General features: G+C 40.6%; 1 protein-coding gene across 9 annotated transcripts in view; it reads right to left on the bottom strand.

Annotated features, from left to right (window-relative positions):
- Window positions 1-11397: 11397 nt before the first annotated feature.
- LOC130285476 (parvalbumin beta-like) overlaps window positions 11398-21443 on the bottom strand; it is a 179185-nt gene continuing 169139 nt past the window's right edge. For all 9 annotated transcript variants that reach the window (XM_056536917.1, XM_056536918.1, XM_056536920.1 and 6 more), the window contains 4 exons: window positions 13853-13917; window positions 12366-12498; window positions 11967-12076; window positions 11398-11696 (listed from right to left, as the gene is read on the bottom strand). In XM_056536917.1, the coding sequence (XP_056392892.1) occupies window positions 11671-11696; window positions 11967-12076; window positions 12366-12498; window positions 13853-13913 (330 nt within the window). In that variant the 5' untranslated portion in view covers window positions 13914-13917 and the 3' untranslated portion in view covers window positions 11398-11670. The remainder of the gene's footprint in view (window positions 11697-11966; window positions 12077-12365; window positions 12499-13852; window positions 13918-21443) is intronic.

The following is a 21443-nucleotide window of genomic DNA, read 5'->3' as shown; positions in this document are numbered from 1 at the left end:
GCACTCCTCACCTGGTTGCTGACACACACACTTGACACCATCTGAACCAAATAAGTTTATCTTAGTCTTGATTCTAGTAATCCATCTTCTTAATCTGCTTGTTATCAGCAAACTGAGGACTTACTTGTGCTTTCTCCTTAGAAAAGGCTTCCTTCTGGGATGGCAGCCATGCTGACTAATTTGATGCTGTGGCAGTGTATGGTCTGAGCACTGGCTTATACCCCCCTTCAACCTGTGCAGCAATGCTGGCAGCACAACCTTTGAATATGACGCTATGCGCACTCAATTTCTATGGTCGACCATGTTGTGTGAAACCACTGTATGGTCTACAGGGATCAGTATTGGAGAGTGTGATAGCAATAACACCAAATTTAAGACACCTGCTCCCCATTCACACCTGAGACCTTGTAACACAAGCAAGTCACATGAAAACGGGGAGGGAAGATAGCTAATTGGGTCCAATTTGAACATTTCCACTTAGGGTTATACTCACTTTTGTTGCCAAGGTTTAGACATTAATGGCTGTGTGCTGAGTTATTTTGAAGGGACACAACATTATACACTGTTGTACAGACTATGCACTTTCTTAAATTGTAGCAGCTTGTCATTTCTTCAGTGTTGTCAGATAAAAAGATATAATACAGTGGGGCAAAAACGTATTTATTCAGCCACCAATTGCGCAAGTTATCCTACTTTAACAGATTAGAGAGGCCTGTAATTTTCATCATAGGTATACCTCAACTATGAGAGACATAATTAGAGATGAGTGAAGTTACAGTAATTCGATTACTCACGAACTTCTCGGCTCTGTGTTTGCTGACTTTAGCCCTCATAAATTAGATCAGCTTTCAGGTGCTCCGGTGGGCTGGAAAAGGTGGATACAGTCCTAAAAGAGAGTCTCCTAGGACTGTATCCACCTTTTCAAGCCCACCGGAGCACCTGAAAGCTGAACTAATTTATGTAGGGTAAAGTCAGTAAACGCCGAGCTGCAAGGTTTGTGACGAATCGAATCACTGTAACTTCGCTCATCTCTATACACAATGAGAAAAAAAAATCCATAAAATCACATTGTCTGATTTTTAAAGAATTTATTTGCAAATTATGGTGGAAAATAAGTATTTGGTCACCTACAAACAAACAAGATTTCTGGCCCTCACAGACCTGTAACTTATTCTTTAAGAGCCTCCTCTGTCCTCAACTTGCTACCTGTATTAATGGCACCTGTTGGAACTTGTTATCAGTATAAAAGACACCTGTCCACAACCTCTAACAGTCACACTCCAAACCCCACTATGGCCAAGACCAAAGAGCTGTCGAAGGACACCAGAAAAAAAATTGTAGACCTGCTCCCTGGATCTGGGGCTCCACGCAAGATTACAACTCGTAGTGTCAAAATGATCACAAAAAAGGTGAGCAAAAATCCCTGAACCACACGGGGGGACCTAGTTAATGACCTGCAGAGAGCTGGGACCAAAGTAACAAAGGCTACCATCAGTAACACACTGCCAGACTTGTCCCCCTGCTTAAGCCAGTACATGTCCCGGTCCTTCTGAAGTTTGCTAGAGAGTATTTGGATGATCCAGAAGAGTATTGGGAGAATGTCCTATGGTCAGATGAAACCAAGGTAGAACTTTTTGGTAAAAACTCAACTTGTCATGTTTGGAGGAGAAAGAATGCTGAGTTGCATCCAAAGAACGCCATACCTACTATGAAGCATGGGGGGTGGAAACATCATGCTTTGGGGTTGTTTTTCTGCTAAGGTACCAGGACGACTGATCCGTGTAAAGGAAAGAATGAATGGGGCCATGTATTGTGAGATTTTGAGTGAAAACCTCCTTCCATCAGCAAGGGCATGACAATGATTCCAAACACACCACCCGGGCACCGAAGGAGTGGCTTCGAAGAAGCATTTCAAGGTCCTGGAGTGGCCTAGCCAGTCTCCATATCTCAACCCCATAGAAAACCTTTGGAGGGAGTTAAAAGTCTGTGTTGCCCAGCAACAGCCCCAAAACATCACTGCTCTAGAGGAGATCTGCCTGGAGGAATGGGCCAAAATACCAGCAACAGTGTGTGAAAACCTTGTGAAGACTTACAGAGTAACATTTGACCTCTGTCATTGCCAACAAAGGGTATATAACAAAGTATTGAGATGAACTTTTGTTATTGACCAAATTCTTATTTTCCACCATAATTTGCAAATAAATTCTTTGAAAATCAGACAATGTGATTTTATGGATTTTTTTTCTCATTATGTCTCTCATAGTTGAGGTATACCTATGATGACAATTACAGGCCTCTCACATTTTTTTAAGTGGGAGAACTTGCACAACTGGTGGCTGACTAAATCCTTTTTTTGCCCCACTGTAAAACATTTGAAAAAATTTGAGGAATGTACTCATATTTAACCCCTTAACGACGCAGGACGTATATTTACATCCTGCGCCGGCTCCCGCTATATGAAGCGGGATGGCGCCGCGATCCTGCATCATATCACGTCGGTCCAGGCGCTCATCAATGGCCGGGACCCGCGGCTAATACCACACATCGCCGATCGCCGATCGAAACGGAAGCCCCCAAAAGTTACAAAATGGCATTTTTTTTTCGATTTTGTCGCACAATGATTTTTTTTTTCCGTTTCGCCGTGCATTTTTGGGTAAAATGACTAATGTCACTGCAAAGTAGAATTGGCGACACAAAAAATAAGCCATAATATGGATTTTTAGGTGGAAAATTGAAAGGGTTATGATTTTTAAAAGGTAAGGAGGAAAAAACGAAAGTGCAAAAACTGAAAAACCCTGAGTCCTTAAGGGGTTAAAGTTGTATTCCTGCCACAGACATCTTATCCCCTATCCAAAGGATAAGGAATAAGATGTCTGATCGCAGGGGACCCGCTGCTGGGACTCCGTGTGATCTCCGTGCAGCACCGGCATTCTGGGCTTCTGCTCCAGTCATAGACATGAATGGAGGGGGGCGTGGCTTGACATCACGTCTCCAGTCCTTGAAACACAGAGGTTTCCAAGACTGAAGCAGCAGCCAGGCATAGAATGCGGGTGCAGCACAGAGATCACGGGGGGAGGGGAAGTGGGGGGGGGGGGAGACAGGCCCCCTGCGATCAGACATCTTATTCCCTATTCCTTTGGATAGGGAATGAATGTCTATGGCCGGAATATCCCTTGAAAGACCTTTCAAGGCTTGAAAAATGGCTGCGTGAGGCAACAAAAACGTCATTGCTGTAAAAGGGATTATCCACCATAAGGTGATTTTAGTACTTACCTGACAGAACTGGGCATTTCCTGTTGCACTACACATCCCTCAGTTCCATGCTTGCCAGTTTGAGGTCACTTTCCTTCCTCCCACACATGACCCACCACACCCATTGAAATACAGTGTTTTCTAACCAGGGGGCCTACAGTTGTTGCAAAGTTGAAGCATGATAGGCTCCCTCTGATCACCTAAGTAGGGATGTCAAGTCTCAATGAACTGCAACCTAGGAAATCCCGAGACATGAGTAATTTTGTATGCTGTTTTAAATAAATATTGGGGCGATAATCACAGAGGAATTGTGAGAAAACCATCACACACAGGTACAGACACTATATTATGAACTACACTAACTTTACAGCCCCTGTAGCATACTCAAAATAAAAAAAGATACTGGAATACCCCTTTAGCTTTATGTTCTAAATCTTTTGCTATTGTCTACATGGAAAATCCATGACCTGGATTTCATTAGCCTGCACTCCTTATCTTCTACCCTGGTTTTGCTGCTCTCCTGAAGTTTTTGTATATAATACTTTAAAAAAAAAAATTCACATGATTTTTTTCCCTTTTTTATTTATACTTTTTTATTTATTATATAACTTTGCTGATCACACATATATTACAATGCAGTACACATCTGTACTGCACTGCATTATGCCTATGCCTGTCAGTGTTAAACTGGCTGACATAGTATAGGAGGTCAGACTCTGCCTCAGTATAGGAGATCAGACTCTGCCTCAGTATAGGAGATCAGACTCTGCTTCAGTATAAGAGATCAGACTCTGCCTCAGTATAGGAGATCAGACTCTGCCTCAGTATAGGAGATCAGACTCTGCTTCAGTATAAGAGATCAGACTCTGCCTCAGTATAAGAGATCAGACTCTGCCTCAGTATAGGAGATCAGACTCTGCTTCAGTATAGGAGATCAGACTCTGCCTCAGTATAAGAGATCAGACTCTGCCTCAGTATAGGAGATCAGACTCTGCCTCAGTATAGGAGATCAGACTCTGCCTCAGTATAGGAGATCAGACTCTGCCTCAGTATAAGAGATCAGACTCTGCTTCAGTATAGGAGATCAGACTCTGCTTCAGTATAAGAGATCAGACTCTGCCTCAGTATAGGAGATCAGACTCTGCTTCAGTATAAGAGATCAGACTCTGCCTCAGTATAGGAGATCAGACTCTGCTTCAGTATAAGAGATCAGACTCTGCCTCAGTATAGGAGATCAGACTCTGCCTCAGTATAGGAGATCAGACTCTGCTTCAGTATAAGAGATCAGACTCTGCCTCAGTATAGGAGATCAGACTCTGCCTCAGTATAGGAGATCAGACTCTGCTTCAGTATAAGAGATCAGACTCTGCCTCAGTATAGGAGATCAGACTCTGCCTCAGTATAGGAGATCAGACTCTGCCTCAGTATAAGAGATCAGACTCTGCCTCAGTATAGGAGATCAGACTCTGCCTCAGTATAGGAGATCAGACTCTGCCTCAGTATAGGAGATCAGACACTGTCTCTGCTGCAGAGCACAATCGGCCTCCGTAGCCATGCTGACGAAGGCCATTGTCGGGGTGCGGATGATTGCAGCATCTACAGGTCTAACTGTCAGGATCGGAGGGCAGCTCCGGAGACCTTAGAGTGGCACTGGTATGGATTGGGAATACATTTTTTGGGGAATTAGAGAAGAAAATAAATGATTTAAACATTTTTCTTTATCAGCTAATTGAAAGAGGTGGATTAGGACTTCCTAATTTTTATTTTTATTATATTATTATTATATTTTTATTATATTGCAGCACAGTTATATATTGCACAAGAGAGGGAAAAATTGTTGGTAGAGTTGGTAAGGAAAAAGGGAATCTGTGGGGAAGATTTGTCTGAAGTATTACGGAGTGGGAAATATGTAGGAAAGAATGGAAGTATTTTCCTGGGCTAAAATCACTAGATAAAATAAGGAGGAAGACAAGGAAATTGTTGAAGGTGGAAGAAGGTTTTGTATTTTCACGAAAATTTGTCAATTGAAACGCCGCCTCCCATAGGCTTACATTAAGTGGGCGGGTCCATGACGTCACGATACTCCGGCCCCTGTTTCGCCCCATCATCAACCACGGAGTGTTCTTCTGCAGGAGAGATCGTGGGGGTCCCAGTCTTTGAAACACAGAGGTTTTCAAGACTGGAGCAGCAGCCCAGCATAGAATGCTGGTGCTGCACAGAGATCTTATCCCCTAAGATGTCTAGGGGCAGAGTACCCCTTTAAGCCAATTCATTGTAATACAATTTAGAGGCCTAAATCTAAGCCCATTCTGTGTGATACTGCCTAGGGCATCATATGTAAGCCCATTCAGTGTCATACTACCCAGTGCCAAGTATCTAGGCCCATTCAGTGTGATACTTCCCAAAGCTGTGTATTTAAACCAATTCAGTGTGATACTGCCCAGAGCTATGTATGCAAGTCTATTCAATGTAATACTACCTAGAGTTGTGTATCTAAACCAATTCAGTGTAATACTACCCTGAGAAATGTATCTAAGCTGATTCATTGTGTTACTGCCCATAGCGATGTATGTAACCCAACTTAGTATAATACTGCCCAGAGGCATGCATGTAAGTATTTAGTGTGATACTACCCAGAATTGTGTATCTAAACCGAATCGGGGTGATACTGCCCAGAACACTGTATCTAAGCCAATTCTGTGTGATGCTGCCCAGAGCCATGTATCTAAGCCCATTCAGTTTGTTTCTACCTAGAGATGTGTATGTAACTCAACTTAGTGTGATACTGCCCAGGGTCATGTGTGTAAGCCTATTTAATGTGATGCATCCCAGAGCCGTGTATCTAAGCAAATTCAGTTTGTTACTACCCAGAGCTGTGTATTTGAATTGAATTAGATACATGGCTCTAGGTAGTACTAAATCAGCTTAGATAAATGGCTCTGGGCAGTATTACACTAAATGGGCTTAGATACAATGATCTGGGTAGTATCATACTGAATGTGCTTAGATACATTGCTCTGGACAATGTCGCACAAAATTGGCATAGATATACAGCTCTGGGCAGTATCATATTAAATCAGCTTAAATACATGTCTTTGGACAGTATCACAATGAAACGTCTTAGATGCACAGCTCTGGGAAGTATCACACTGAATGGGCTTAGCTACATGGCACTGGGTAATATGACACTGAATAGGTTTACATACGATGCTGTAGGCAGTATCGCACAGATTAGGCTTAGATTCATACCTCTAATTAGTATTACAATGAATTAGGTTTAGATACATTTCTCTGGGTCATTACAATGATTTGGCTTAGATACACAGCTCTGGGTAGTATTACACTGAATAGGATTACAAACATGGCTCTGTAGTAGAAGTAGAAAACAAAAGAGACCGAAAAAACAGCGTCTCCTGCGTTACCCTGGTACAGTTGTGACCCTTAACTGAGGATCAGTAAGAAGCACTACTAAAACCGTATTTCCCCGAAAATGAGACATCCCCTGAAAACAAGTAGAGGTTTTGCTGAATTGGAAAATATATGGCCTCCCCCGAAAGTAAGACCTAGCAAAGTTTTTGTTTGGAAGCATGCCCACTGAACAGAACACCCGAGCATGCAGCTGTGATTCTTTTTAGCCTGCAGCCGTTCACCATCCATTGCAGAGCAGCTGCATGCAGGACATGAAGACCATCCCCTGCCGCCAACACTGATGTTTCCTTCTGCAGCTGTCACTTGTAAATGTGCAGGCAATGCATCAAGAGGCCCATCGCCTGCCACCATCCCTGTTGTCCCCTATCGCCAGATGTAGAACTGCACACAGTCTGCCGTTATCCCGTCGCCTGCCACCATACCGTATGCTTTCTCTACTGTCCTGTATGAGTGTGCTGTGGTGAGCTCCCCCTGGTGTCCGGAAGCCGTCATACCGTACGCTCTGCCATGCTGTGTGAGTCTGCTGTGATGAGCTCCCCCTGGTGACCGGAAGCTGCAATACCGTTCCTGCTGTACAAGTGGTCCAGGAACTGCTGTGGGAGATTGTTACAGTCTCCAGATAGTGTGTGGGAGCCAGGTACTTTACAGACCTTATATTAAAAAAAAATTTCTTCAACAATAAATGTGAATTCTTCTTCATGGACAAATAAGACATTCCCTGAAAATAAGACATAGCACATCTTTGGGAACAAAAATTTATATAAGACACTGCCTTATTTTCGGGGAAACACAGTAGTAATCAAGATGGCCGCTCATCTTAGATAAGAAATAATAAGGCGTAGCTCTACTCTATAGTGGTATCCTTCATCAAGGATGGATTTGCTCAGCCAGAAGGTCACCAGGTGGGGGGCAATTGGAGTAGAGAAAGACCTTTCAAAAGATAGGTGCTGCTTTATCCAAATAAAATCCAAGTTATGGGTAACTTTCAATCCAGGTTGGACCATGTATTCAAAATAACAACAAGCATGTCAGGACAATGATGCATTTCGAGGGTTTTTCTCCTTCCACAGATCGTCAAGTTGCCCACGACTTGGATTTTATTTGGATGAAGCAGCGCCTATATGTCGAAAGGTCTTTTTCTACTCCAATTATACATGGCTCTGGGCAGTATCACGCTGAAGGGGCTTACATACATGGTTCTAGGCAGTATCACACAGAATTGGCTTGGATACATGGCTCTGGGCAATAACATACCGATTCAGCTTAGATACAAGGCTCTGGGCAGTATAACAGAATCGGCTTAGATACAAGGCTCTGGGAAAAAATTGTTTTCTACTAGAGTAGCCATTTCAATTCTCACTAATTGCCCCCCCCCCTCCCTCCCCACTCCCCAACCACCCACAGTGTATAAACTTAGGTTTATCTTGTGTACCTAACAAGGAAAACAGATATGCAGCCCTCCAATCAGAACTTTATTGGATCCCAGTAACCCCGTTGCTTTAGCTTTGACCCCACATCTCTCCATGCTATCCCTCTGCTATATCCGCTTCGCACAGCATATTTCATCCAGATTACTCTCATTGCAATCGGAGTCCACGTTCCAAGCAACTCCACAGCATGTCAGGACTGTCAGTGAAACACTATCTGCAACTCAAGACGTGATCAGAGAGCACAGACCAGTGGGCAGTGAAGAATTTTGCAGACCGAGGTTGCATGAGAACTGGATATTGTAAGAAATAAGTAATTTCTCTACGTTTATAAGAAAGGTTTACTACGAAGGCTTGTTTCAAAAAACGTATTTACAATACACTGAATCTCCTCTTTGAATGGCTAGATTCCAGTGGTTGTATGATGGACATGAACAACGCTAGTTAAATACCCCGGTTAGAAAGAAAACATTATCTAAAAGTGTTCGGTACCTTCTAACTGCCCTGATCCCTCTGTGATCCTCACCATGGCACAGGTACCTGGTATAGCGGCAGTAATTGTAGAAGATTGTTTCTTCAGGAATGGCTGATAATTTAAAGAGAGCTGGACGATATGTTAAGATTGCTGTTGGCTTTTAAGACTGCATTCATGTAATGTAATATCTTGTAGTAGCTGCAGGCGGTGTAACATATGAGATCACTTCTATTTAGAAAGAAAACACTATCTCTTATCTATACATCTATACATCTCATAGCTATCTCTGTCTATCTATATATCTATCTATATATCTATCTCATATCTATCTTTCTATCTAATATCTATCTAACTATCTCATATCTATCTATCTGTCTATCTACCTATCTATGTCTGTCTATGTAGCTATCTGATTTCTATCTATCTCATATCTATCTATATATCTATCTCATATATATCTATCTATTGGTCTGTCTACCTATCTATGTCTGTCTATGTAGCTATCTAATTTCTATCCATCTCATATCTATCTATCTATCTCATTTGTATCTATCAACATATTTATCTATTTAATATCTATATATTCTTATATCTCTCTATCTTCATATATATATATATATATATATATCCATTTAATTTCTATTTATCTATCTATCTATCTATCTATCTTCAAAAGTATCTAATTTCTATCTATCTATCTTCATAAATATATGTAGAAAGACAGCAGCACTCCAGGGTATACGTGAATAATGTGTGGCTTTATTCACCAAAACATCAGAAGTTGCGACATTTCAGCCTTCTCACAAGGCCTTTGTCAAGCCAAAGGCAAAGTCCTTGTGAGAAGGCTGAAACGTCGCAACTTCTGATGTTTTGGTGAATAAAGCCACACATTATTCACGTATACCCTGGAGTGCTGCTGTCTTTCTACATATACTTTTGGGACTTGGGACCGAGTCAACCAGTTAGCACCACAGTCAACCCGGTTGTGCTGCCCGCTTTTCTTTTATCTTCATAAATATCTATATAATTTCTATCAATCTATCTATCTATCAATAGTGCTGCCTTATATCTATCTAATATCTTTCTCTATTCTATCTAAAATCTCTTTGTTATCTATCTGTCTATCTATTATCTATCTATCTATCTATCTATCTTTCTATTATTTGTCTCTCTTCTATTTATCTATATATTATCTATCTATCAATCTCTCTCTCTCTTTCTCTTATATATATCAATCATCTCTTCCCTATCTATCTATCCATCTATCTCATATCTATCTATCTATCTATCTATCTAGAATTCCAAAAAGGCAGCACATTCGTCAGGAAAGTAGTAAAAATAAAAAGGTGCAAGCAGTCATAGGAGACTTGGTTAGGGACCCCAACTTCAACAAAAAAGGAGATAATCGCAGCACACAAAAAGTATCAGTGCAAAAAAGTGAAATTTATTCCATCTTTAGCAAAATTAAAGTGCAACGTTTCAGTAGTGTCACACCACCATCTTCAGGCATCAAATGCCTGACGATGGTGGTGTGAGACTACCGAAACGTTGCACTTTAATTTTGCTAAAGATGGAATAAATTTCACTTTTTTGCACTAAGATTCTTTTTGTGTGCTGCGATTATCTCCTTTTTATCTATCTATCTATCTATCTATCATCTATCCCATATCTATCGCATATCTATCTATCTATCATCTATCCCATATTTATCTATCTCATATCTATCTATCTGTCTGTCTATCTTCATATATAGCTTTCTATAGCAAAAGCAACTGGACATGGCACAACCATAAAATGAAAGCAGACTGTTAAGTGCAAGCAGACCAGGTCACAGGCTGCATTAATCAATCCAGAACACAGCAGGGTACAGCAGCACTTCAAATAGTGGGAAAAAGTTAACTTTATTTACCCATGTTCACATGTAACATTTCACTGGCATTATGCCATGCTTAAAAAAGACAGCGTAATGCAGTTGAAGTGTTGCATTTAAACATTGGTGAATATGTTCATTTTTTTCCACTATTTGCAGTGCTTTGGGACCCTTTGTATTGGATATCTATCTATCTCATATCTATCTATCTATCCATCTATCTAGAATTGAGAAGAAATTTTTGGCAGCACACGTAGAAAAGGGGGGTGCACGCTGGATAACCCTGTCCCAGGTCCAAAGTAGTTATGCAAAGAAGCAGTGGCACACCAATTTCCAAGTGAAAAGAATGGATGGCTTTTATTTCAACCAAACATCTATAGGAGCGACGTTTCGCCTGTCTCACACAGGCACTTGACAATGCCTGTGTGAGACAGGCGAAACGTCGCTCCTATAGATGTTTGGTTGAAATAAAAGCCATCCATTCTTTTCACTTGGAAATTGGTGTGCCGCTGCTTCTTTGCATATCCATCTATCTATCTATCTCATATCTATCTATCTAGACAAAAAAGAAGGTAGCAGCACACTGAAATAGTAGGCTTGAGAGTGGGTGCAATCAGGAGGGGATCCCAGGTCACAGGACTCAAAGCTTGATAAAACCAAAATAATACTGCAACACTCATTTGGAGTGCTGGAGTATTATTTTGGTTTCATCTATCTATTTATCTATATATTAACTATCCATTATTTTTTATGTATGTGTTTGTTACTTCATTGTCTGTTTGTTATTTACCTGTTCATTACTGTCTCACTTTTCTCTCCCTTTTCCATAGATCTATTCTATATAAATATCTCAGCATATATGTCTTTTTACCATTCTGTAGAAAGAGAAACATAAACCAAGAAACCAGAGTTTTTTTTTTAATTAAATATTTTTTATTTTTGTTTTTCCTTCTCCCAGCCACAACTTGAACATTGTGATTGGTTGAAATCAGTAAGCGCCATCCAAAAACATTTAAGACGTAACATCAATGAGCAGAGTACCTGTACATTGTTAGATATTCAATAGTCCCAAAAAGTTAACATACAAGCATTTTACCAATGCCATGAGACAGTATAAAAATGCACAAATAAGTGACAGCCATGAATGAGGTGCCTGTTGGGTGTAAATTGAGGGATTCAGTCCTTGTCTTCTATTTTTTTTTTTGGTCTTGGGCTGTTTATGCCTTTACCAAAGCCTGGAATTCTGAAAAATAATAGAGAACAAAAATGTTTAATTATTTCATCAAATTAAACCAAAATTTAGCTATTTGCACCCAAATTAAAATGTTTCATTTTTTTCTGGACCTTAATTATATTTTTTCAAAATTGTGGAGTTTTCTCCAAAAATTGTATAGCTATAATGCCATAGATCATATAGATCCTTTCTATATATGCAGTGGAAGTGGTAAGACCTAATCGAAACATTAGGTAGCAAACAAAATATAAATGAAAATATAGAAATATCAAACCTTACCATCTACTCCAATCTTGCCATCACCATCAGAGTCACCGGCCTTAAGGAAAGCCTTGGTCTCAGCATCATTCAGAGCTCTGGCACCAGACTTGAAGTTCTGGAGGAACAGTCTAATAAAAAAGGAAAGATGTGAGCATCATGTTTCATTGCTACCACTACAGTGTCAGTCTAGGCTTTCCATCACTTGGGGCAAATAATAGGTTTACCGTCCTAGCCCTATATCTAAATACTCTGGCTAATGTAGAAAGGTTTGTTGACAACCCCTTGGCACCCAGGGCACATGCCCTTGCTAACCTAGCTCGCCCTTCTCACTCGAGTTATGAACAATGCTCAGTTTAAAAAAAGGTAAATAATCTACATGTAATATTGTAAGAAACAGTACTTAAACTATATTCTTACGCAAGTTCATCTTCCTCAATATATCCACTCTGGTCTCTGTCAAGGATTTCGAAGACCTTCTTGACCTGATCGGCAGACTTGCCAGAGAGACCAACCTTCTGGAAGAAAGTTTTGTACTGAAAGGTGTTTTCAGCTGTAACAAATAAAAACAATAACATGCATATTTTCAATAGATCTTCGATACAGAAGAATAAGACTTTAAAATGGTTCAATAAGAATAGAAGGTCTGTTTTTTCCCCAGAAAAAGCGCCCCTCTTGTCCATAGGCAGGATTTAGCATTGCAGAGTATCCAATTTCAAATGAATAGAGTTAAGGTGCAATAACATCCACAGGACAAGAGTGGCGCTGTATTTGGTGAGACAATTAAGTAGACATTCTAGTCTAATCTCATACATCCACTTTATGTATTCTTTAAAATGTTGTGCATATTCCAGAACATTCTCTTACACACTTATCTAGCATTTTGGCATTCATGCTGGGAAAAATAGATAATATTATGTATCTTTTATTTTATAATACTTAGATATATTGTTGCAGCTTATTGCAGATAATCTGTTTAAAACACATTGTTGTTTTAAGTCAATAAACTTTAATGCATAACAATTTCTAAAACTTATCAGTTTCATGTCTATTAATCTAATCTTATAAATGTATTTCTATCTCCTATCTATCTATCTATCTATCTATCTATCTATCTATCTATCGCATCAAAGTAGCAATAAAAACTAGATAAAGTAGGGCACAGCCATTGACAGTCCATAAAACATTAGAAAAGAAGAATCAGCGCTGAAAACAACGTCCAACTAGGAGGTGTTTATTATCTCAGGTATGTGCAAGGTCTCCCCCTCCATGAAGTCTTTACAAGGCGCACATGGTTGGATGAATAAACCCCTCATTTTTGGGTGTTCTTTGGAGTGCAGCTGCGTCTATTACCTATCTACAAAAAGTAAGAGAGCTGCACCACAGTAGCAAATATAGGATGCAAGTCATGGAGGGTCCTCTGTATATCTCTTCGTAATATAAAAAGTCCCTGCACTCCAAATCACAAGAAGAAAGAATCCTTTATTCACCCTTGTAAAGATAGGATGGGTAAATACCTGCTTACTTCATTGATATTTGGAGTGCTGCCTTATATCTATCGAATATCTTTCTCTATTCTATCTAAAATTTCTTTGCTATCTATCTGTCTATCTATTATTTATCTATCTATTATTTGTCTCTCTTCTATTTATCTATATATTATCTATCTATCTATCTCTCTTATATATATCAATCATCTCTTCCCTATCTATTTATCTATCTATCTATCTATCTAATATCTCATATCTATTTATTTATCTATCTATCCATCCATCTCTCATATATATCTATTGTCTCTTTCTTATCTTTCTATCCATCCATCATTTCAACATGATTAAAAAATAATATGTATCTATGTGCAATTTCTTTACTTGTTGCTGCACCTTACAAAACAAATGGTCACTTACCCTGTACACTGGCCAGTGCGGCTTCAATGTCCTTAGCGGAGAGAATGTCAGTGATAGACATGATTCTGCAGGTAAAAAAAAAAAAAACATAAAATTTAATATAAATTCATACTTACAAGTTCAGTTCTGCAACTGAGAAATCTCAAAAGTCTGAATATTCCACTTCAGGGAGTTCTTAAGATTTCTGCTGATTGAAGAGTGATTGGGTGACCTACATCAATTATATCAGACCATGCAAACTTTTATATAAATTAAATATTACATTTTTTTAAGCCAATGATTGAAACTTTCTATTAATTAAAAAAAAAAAAATTGCAAGAACTTGTAAATTTCATTGGCTTTGCTTCACTCTTCAATCCGCAAAAGCATAAGTATTTTTTTTTGTGCTGTTTTATTTTCTTCTTATTTCCCATATTCCTTGTTTCTTGAATCCTTCAGTCCCAGGCTTCTGCTGCTGCTGTAGACCCGTCCTTGATCTGCTAAGTCCCATGTGTCTGCATGTGAACTGCTTACCTTGTAGTGTTTTGGACTGGGCAGGGAGGCTATCTGCTTGGCAGTGGAGCGCTTGCTGAGTGTCCCCACAGGGTTAGCCCCATTTATATATACTTTAAGTTGCATACCATATACAGATCTTGGTTCCCAGCGTCACAGATAGGGAATGGTGTCAAGTGAACTTGCCTAACTAATCATCTAGCACTATTTTTATCTCCAGAGTATACATATGATATTAGCAAATGCAACAAGATAAGTGGTAAGGTGCATTAAATATAAACTATTGGGGGTAATGTTTCTTTATGCAGGAAGCAGAAGAAAAAAATCACACTTTGTGAAGTTAAGTTTTCTATGGAACAATTATAGATGTGCGGCTTTAACAGTTTGTGGGCTGGAGCATAGCATGACAACATGGAGCTACCTGAGCTATAACAGCCTATTGTCAAAAAGAGTGCGACCCCAGTGCAAACACACACTTTTCCTATTTCCCACCATGAACGAAATGCAGAGAATACGTCACAATGGGAAAAAGTGTTTTGTTTTGGGTTTTTTTTTCATGAAATTTGTGCAGATTCAGAAAAAGTTTTTACAGTCCTAATTTGCAATGACATAAAATGGTACTGTTGCAAAAACAACGTTTTACGCCTATGCATGTTGTTCCCATGTATTTATTTCATTCACTTATTTGTTTCTTATTATTTTTAGATTGTTCCAGTCATTTACAGTCTCCATTATGTAGTTTGACAACTTGCACCCAGTGAAGGGGTTAATAAGTTTCTGACAGGGACAGGGGAATAGATGCCAAGCAAATGAATGTGCTGTCTTCAGCCTCCACTTACAAATCTTGTGTTACATGGACTAAGTAATTCCCTTTCACATGTTGCAGGATATATCCAGACTGGTGCAGTGAAGTTACATTCACCCCAGAAGATTGAACTCGCTGTCTGGAGTCACAGGACAACACTGCTCTATGGCCTTTTATGTACATTGTCCCTCTTAGTCTTATCATTGGGGTTGTGGTTTAGTTGTAATATCATTTTTTCTTTTCATTATTAAGGTTTTTAAGAATAATAATAGAGCCATTAAAGTAAGTGTGCCTCATAGTTAAAATAAAAATACTCTTCAACCTCACATGGCTGTGGTTCCCACCATCATACCTGCTATCAAGGGTACCTTTGTCTTCACTGTATATTTCCGCATAAATGTACACTGTCAGATTCAAAAACTTTTTATATGTTGTACATCTTGGCAAAACATTAACCTTTCTAATATAACTTATTAGAAAATTGTATTTCCTTTTTATAGAAAACATGGCTTAAAAAAACAAACAAAAAAAACACCCCATACCATTCGGAATACAGTCATGTCCGGCTGCAGTATTACCTTTGTCCAAGCTGAAGCACAAGCATGGACAAAATCCAGTAAGTTGTTACGCCGAGCGCTCCGGGTCCCTGCTCCTCCCCAGAGTGCTCGCGGCGTTCCTCTCTCTGCAGCGCTTCGGTCAGACCCGCTGACCGGGAGCACTGCACTGACTTCCGGCGGGGATGCGATTCGCATAGCGGGACGCGCCCGCTCGCGAATCGCATCCCAAGTCACTCACCTGTCCCGGTCCCCGGCTGTCACGTCCTGGCGCACGCGGCTCCGCTCCTTAGGGCGCGCGCCAGCTCAATAAGATTTAACCCCTTAAGGACCGGAGGTTTTTCCGTTTTTGCATTTTCGTTTTTTGCTCATTGCCTTTAAAAAATCATAACTCTTTCAAATTTACACCTAAAAATCCATATGATGGCTTATTTTTTGCGCCACCAATTCTACTTTGTAATGACATCAGTCATTTTGCCCAAAAATCTATGGTGAAGCGGGAAAAAAAATCATTGTGCGACAAAATTGAAAAAAAAAACGCTGTTTTGTAAATTTTGGGGGCTTCCGTTTCTACGTAGTACATTTTTCGGTAAAAATGACACCTGATATGTATTCTGTAGGTCCATACGATTAAAATGATACCCTACTTATATAGGTTTGATTTTGTCGGACTTCTGGAAAAAATCATAACTACATGCAGGAAAATTAATACGTTTAAAATTGTCATCTTCTGACCCCTATAACTTTTTTATTTTTCCGTGTATGGGGCGGTATGAGGGCTCATTTTTTGCGCCGTGATCTGAAGTTTTAACGGTACCATTTTTGCATTGATAGGACTTATTGATCACTTTTTATTCATTTTTAAATGATATAAAAAGTGACCAAAAATGCACTATTTTGGACTTTGGAATTTTTTTGCGCGCACGCCATTGACCGAGCGGTTTAATTAATGATATATTTTTATAATTCGGACATTTCCGCACGCGGTGATACCACATATGTTTATTTTAATTTTTATTTACACTGTGTTTTTTTTTTTATTGGAAAAGGGGGGTGATTCAAACTTTTAATAGGGGAGGAGTTAAATGATCTTTATTCACTTTTTTTTTTCACTTTAGGGACCTATAACACTGCACACACTGATCTTCTATGTTGATCACTGGTTTCTCATAAGAAACCAGTGATCAACGATTCTGCCGGATGACTGCTCATGCCTGGATCTCAGGCACTGAGCAGTCATTCGGCGATCGGACAGCGAGGAGGCAGGAAGGGGCCCTCCCGCTGTCCTGTCAGCTGTTCGGGATGCCGCGATTAGCCGCGGCTATCCCGAACAGCCCGACTGAGCTAGCCGGGAACTTTCACTTTCACTTTTAGCCGCGCGGCTCAGCTTTGAGCGCACGGCTAAAGGGTTAATAGCTATTAGAGGCGGGTCCCGGCTTCACTATGACGCCGGGCCCGCCATGATATGACGCGGGGTTACTGTGTAACCCCGCGTTATATCAGAAGAGCAGGACCAAGGACGTACCGGTACGTCCTTGGTCTTTAAGGGGTTAAAGGGCCAGTGCACCAATGATTGGTGCCTGGCCCAATCAGTCTGATTAATTTCCACCTGTGCACCTGTCTATATAACCTCACTTCCCCTTCCCTTCCTGGCCGGATCTTGTTGCCCTTGTGCCTAGTGAAAGCGTTTACAGTGTTTGCCTTACCAGTGTTCCTGACCTCTTGCTATCTCCATTGACTATGAACCTTGCCGCCTGCCCCGACCTTCTGCTACTTCTGACCTTGCCTCTGTCTAGTCCTTCTGTCCCACGCCTTTTCAACAGTCAGCGAGGTTTAGCCATTGCCGGTGGATATGGCCTGTTTGCTACCGCCACAGCAAGACCATCCCGCTTTGCGGCGGGCTCTGGTGAATACCAGTAGCAACCTAGAACTGGTCCACCGACACGGTCCACGCCAATCCCTCGCTGACACAGAGGATCCACATCCAGCCTGCCGAATCCTAACATAAGTGAGGGAGAGACAAGCACTCCCTGTGCTCACTCCTGTCCTATCACACTGCAGCAGAGAGGAGGGGGTTACAGAATAGCCTGCATTGATTGGATGAAGAGAGCCAGGACTCAGGAATGAAGATAAGTTATGCAGAGTGAGGGACACACCCCCTCCAAATCACAGGATGATCAAACAAAGTGAACAACAACAAAAAGGTATTTGTGAGAGAAATATAGATGCTAGACACAATAAAATTATATAGTAAATTTGAGTAGCCGTATTAGTCCAGTGAAGAGAATAGGAAAAAAGGGACCAACGGATTCCAGGCGCTGCTTGCTCAAACACCATAGGCAGAGGTTAATAGTGACTATTAACCTCTGCCTATGGTGTTTGAGCAAGCAGCGCCTGGAATCCGCTGGTCCCTTTTTTCCTATTCTCTTCGCATGCTACTACAGGACAGGATCTCCTGATTCCTGAGGACCCTCCGGCTGAGCAGCCTGCTCCACCTTTATACCTCTATCAGAGGTGATATGCAATTTATCCTCCACTCCAAGGTGAGTGGCCACCTATAAGGTGCTACACTTTTTTATATCCATCCTAAGGGTAATACACCAGGCGCCGTTCGCGGTCTTCTTTTCTCTCTACATTTCCACAGTATTAGTCCAGTGATACAGATGCAAGATCAAAAAAAGTTGCAGTATCTTGTGATTACTTTCTGTACCACAATTGATAACAGTTTTGAAGTAATATTGAGGCACTTACAGGAATATTACATAAAGCCCCATAGAAATAATAGGAATAATTGATGATATTTACATTATTCAATATGGCTGCCGAACCATAAGGTTGAATGACCACAAACAAACATATATGTGTCTAGGTCACAGTGTAAGCATACACGGCTATTTGCACATCTGTATCTTTAATGGTTTTAGAAAGATATGGCTTTGCATATAGCACTGAATATTGGCCCCTAAAACAATATGGCTGCCTACTCATGTGAACTATGACCTTTATGTTATAAAAATCGAAAGCACAATAGAGTACTCTACCATTGTACAAACAAACATACATTTTTAATTAACAGTGTAGATATTACACACATTTAAAAAGAATTGCGCATTAATATTAATGCTATCTAAATCTTATTGGTGAGCGATGGACATAATGATTATGCAAATAAACCAGCTATAACAACCTTGGTACAGGAGGTAACCATGAACATGTCTGCCAAATTATATGTTATTCTAACAAACGGTTTCAGAGAAGAGGATGTTTGTACAATATTAGGCAATTACCATCGGCCTTACCATGTGACCTATGACCTTTATATTACATAAGATTATGCACAGCTCATGGGTCTACAACTATGCCAAGTCACATGTGTTCTGGAGTAACAGTGCAGCAGATATAAGCATTTGAAGTCCGTGGCGGAATAATAATAAAAATAAGAATCTGAGCAAAAACAATTGGTGTCCAGTGCAACTTTTTTTTTACTTTGCATATATATATATATATATATATATATATATATATATATATATATGATCAGTATTAGATACTGAGTAACACATAACTTTTTTTGTGACATTTGGCAGGTATTCTTTAAGTTTGCCATTGAGTATGTGGTATGTGGCTATGGGCATATAACTAAAGGCTGCACTAGTGTAGATAAGGTATAACAGATTGCTGCTAATTATGTTTTACATATTTTATTATACAGTTCTTTATGCATATGTGTCATGGGTCTGCACATCATGGAGATGTGTTTTCCTGCTCATAAGGCTGTTTTATGCACTGGGAAACACCATTAACTAAAAAAGTTGAGGCTGGGCCGCCATCAGGTTTAATTTATATAAGGGCAACAGAATGGATTCTGGGCATGGATTCTTGTCAAAATACATGCACTGGCACCCTTCATGTCTGAGAAAGGGGGTTTCGAGACTCACTGCTAAAACACAGGAGGTCCTAAACGCAGGGCCAATGTATACTGCTATGCAGTCAAGGAATGAGCTGTCAGACCAGCTTTATAAGATATCAGCCCAAGTGAGCAGGGAAAGGATAAGTAACAGTCATGCCAGTCTGTAACATCTCTAGGGAAAATCATGTGCAATGTTTTGCTGAGTGCAAGACTATTTTGCAACTGTTCTTAGAAGTTTAGAAGAAGACTACTTCTGTCTAGCTGAAGATTGTGGTACCACGGGTGGTGTAGGGAAATACCTAATCACTTTGTGATGCCAGGGCACAGTTAGCCTATACATGGTGTGAGGCTGGAGACAGCTTCTCCTGGGCCAGGCAAGGAACACACCAACGTCTGGTTACGGATAACTGTCTTTACGGAGCAGGGTGCAGATGGTATTATGGGTACTGGTGATCCTTGTAGAATGACCAGATAAAGTAGATTTGATCTAGACCTTCCCTTAGAGCTTCTCCACACACCTCACACCTTTACCACACTTGTGCTCTGCTCACAGCTCTAAGATAAACTGAACTGTGACAACTCCCCCCACTACACTATATGTACTTGAATTTAGGGGTTCCCATTGGCAGGCAGGGTCACATGGGGTGCACTGCTCCTCCCTTAAAGGTACCATAAAACACATAAGTAACATACATAGAAATAACAGAACAAAACAATTATTTACTAACATCTGCCCAAGCGAAGGAAAACTGGTTGAGCCCATTTATGCTTTGTGTGGTGTGGGAAGTCTGAGGCCTAAATAATAGAGGTGAGCAACAAATTAATAAAACTGGCTCAACCTATAGTCCTTACCCTCCAGCTTCTGCCTACCAAAAGTATTTGTTTAAGAGGGGTACTCTGCACCTAGATATCTTATCACCTATTTAAAGGATAGGGGATAAGATGTCTGATCGCAGGGGGAACATGATCAGACACCGCTGGGAACCCCTGCAATCTCTCCTGCAGAACCCCCTGTCATCTGGTGCACAGAGCAAGCTTCGATCCCTGCCTGATGACTGGTGATGCAGGGGCGTCATGGCCCCACCCCTCGTTGCATCACTGCCCGCCCCATCAATGCAAGTCTATGGGAGGGGGTGTGATGGCCACCACGCCCTTCTAATAGACTTGCATTAAGGTGGAGCGTGACATCAAAAGGGGTGGGGCCATGATGTCATGATCTACCGCCCCTGCATTGCCAGTCATCAGGCACAGAGTGAAGCTTGCTCTGAACACCAGATGACAGGGGGTGCTGCAAAAGAGATTGCGGGGGTTCCCAGTGGTGGGACCCCCCGCGATCCCTTGGATAGGGGGTAAGATGTCTAGGGGTGGAGTACCCCTTTAGTCTTCTTTAGGTTTCTATTGGATACATCCTTACTTGCATGAGAGTATTCAATGAAATTCTACTGCAGCAAACTTGCCTCAAAATAGGGGGGTTTACAGATGTTGTGGGATATTTTAATCCCCTAGTCCTAGATTTTACTCACAATGCCTGATGGGAGATGCATGAGAGTGTCCTTGATGTTATGGTGGTGTATAGCTTAGTTGCTGGGAGATAAAAGAACAATGCCAAAGATCAGTGCAGTTCAACTGGTAACTTTACTTCATCCATATATGGAGGCAAATTTTCAGTTCCAGCGTAAGCAGAACAAAAACAGGTGGTGTGGTTGATGCAGAGTTAATCCATGAAAGTCAGGAGAAGTACTGAGTTAGTTCCTGAGATGTTTAGGGTGCCTAAGATGGTAAGTAATCACTTTGGTTTGCTCCCAATGGTAAGAAGAGGTCCGAACCTGA

The sequence above is a fragment of the Hyla sarda genome, chromosome 8 (genome assembly GCF_029499605.1).
Source record: "Hyla sarda isolate aHylSar1 chromosome 8, aHylSar1.hap1, whole genome shotgun sequence".
Taxonomy (NCBI): Eukaryota; Metazoa; Chordata; class Amphibia; order Anura; family Hylidae; genus Hyla; species Hyla sarda.
Note: the sequence above shows the minus strand (reverse complement) of the source record. Positions and strands in the feature narration are given on the sequence as shown.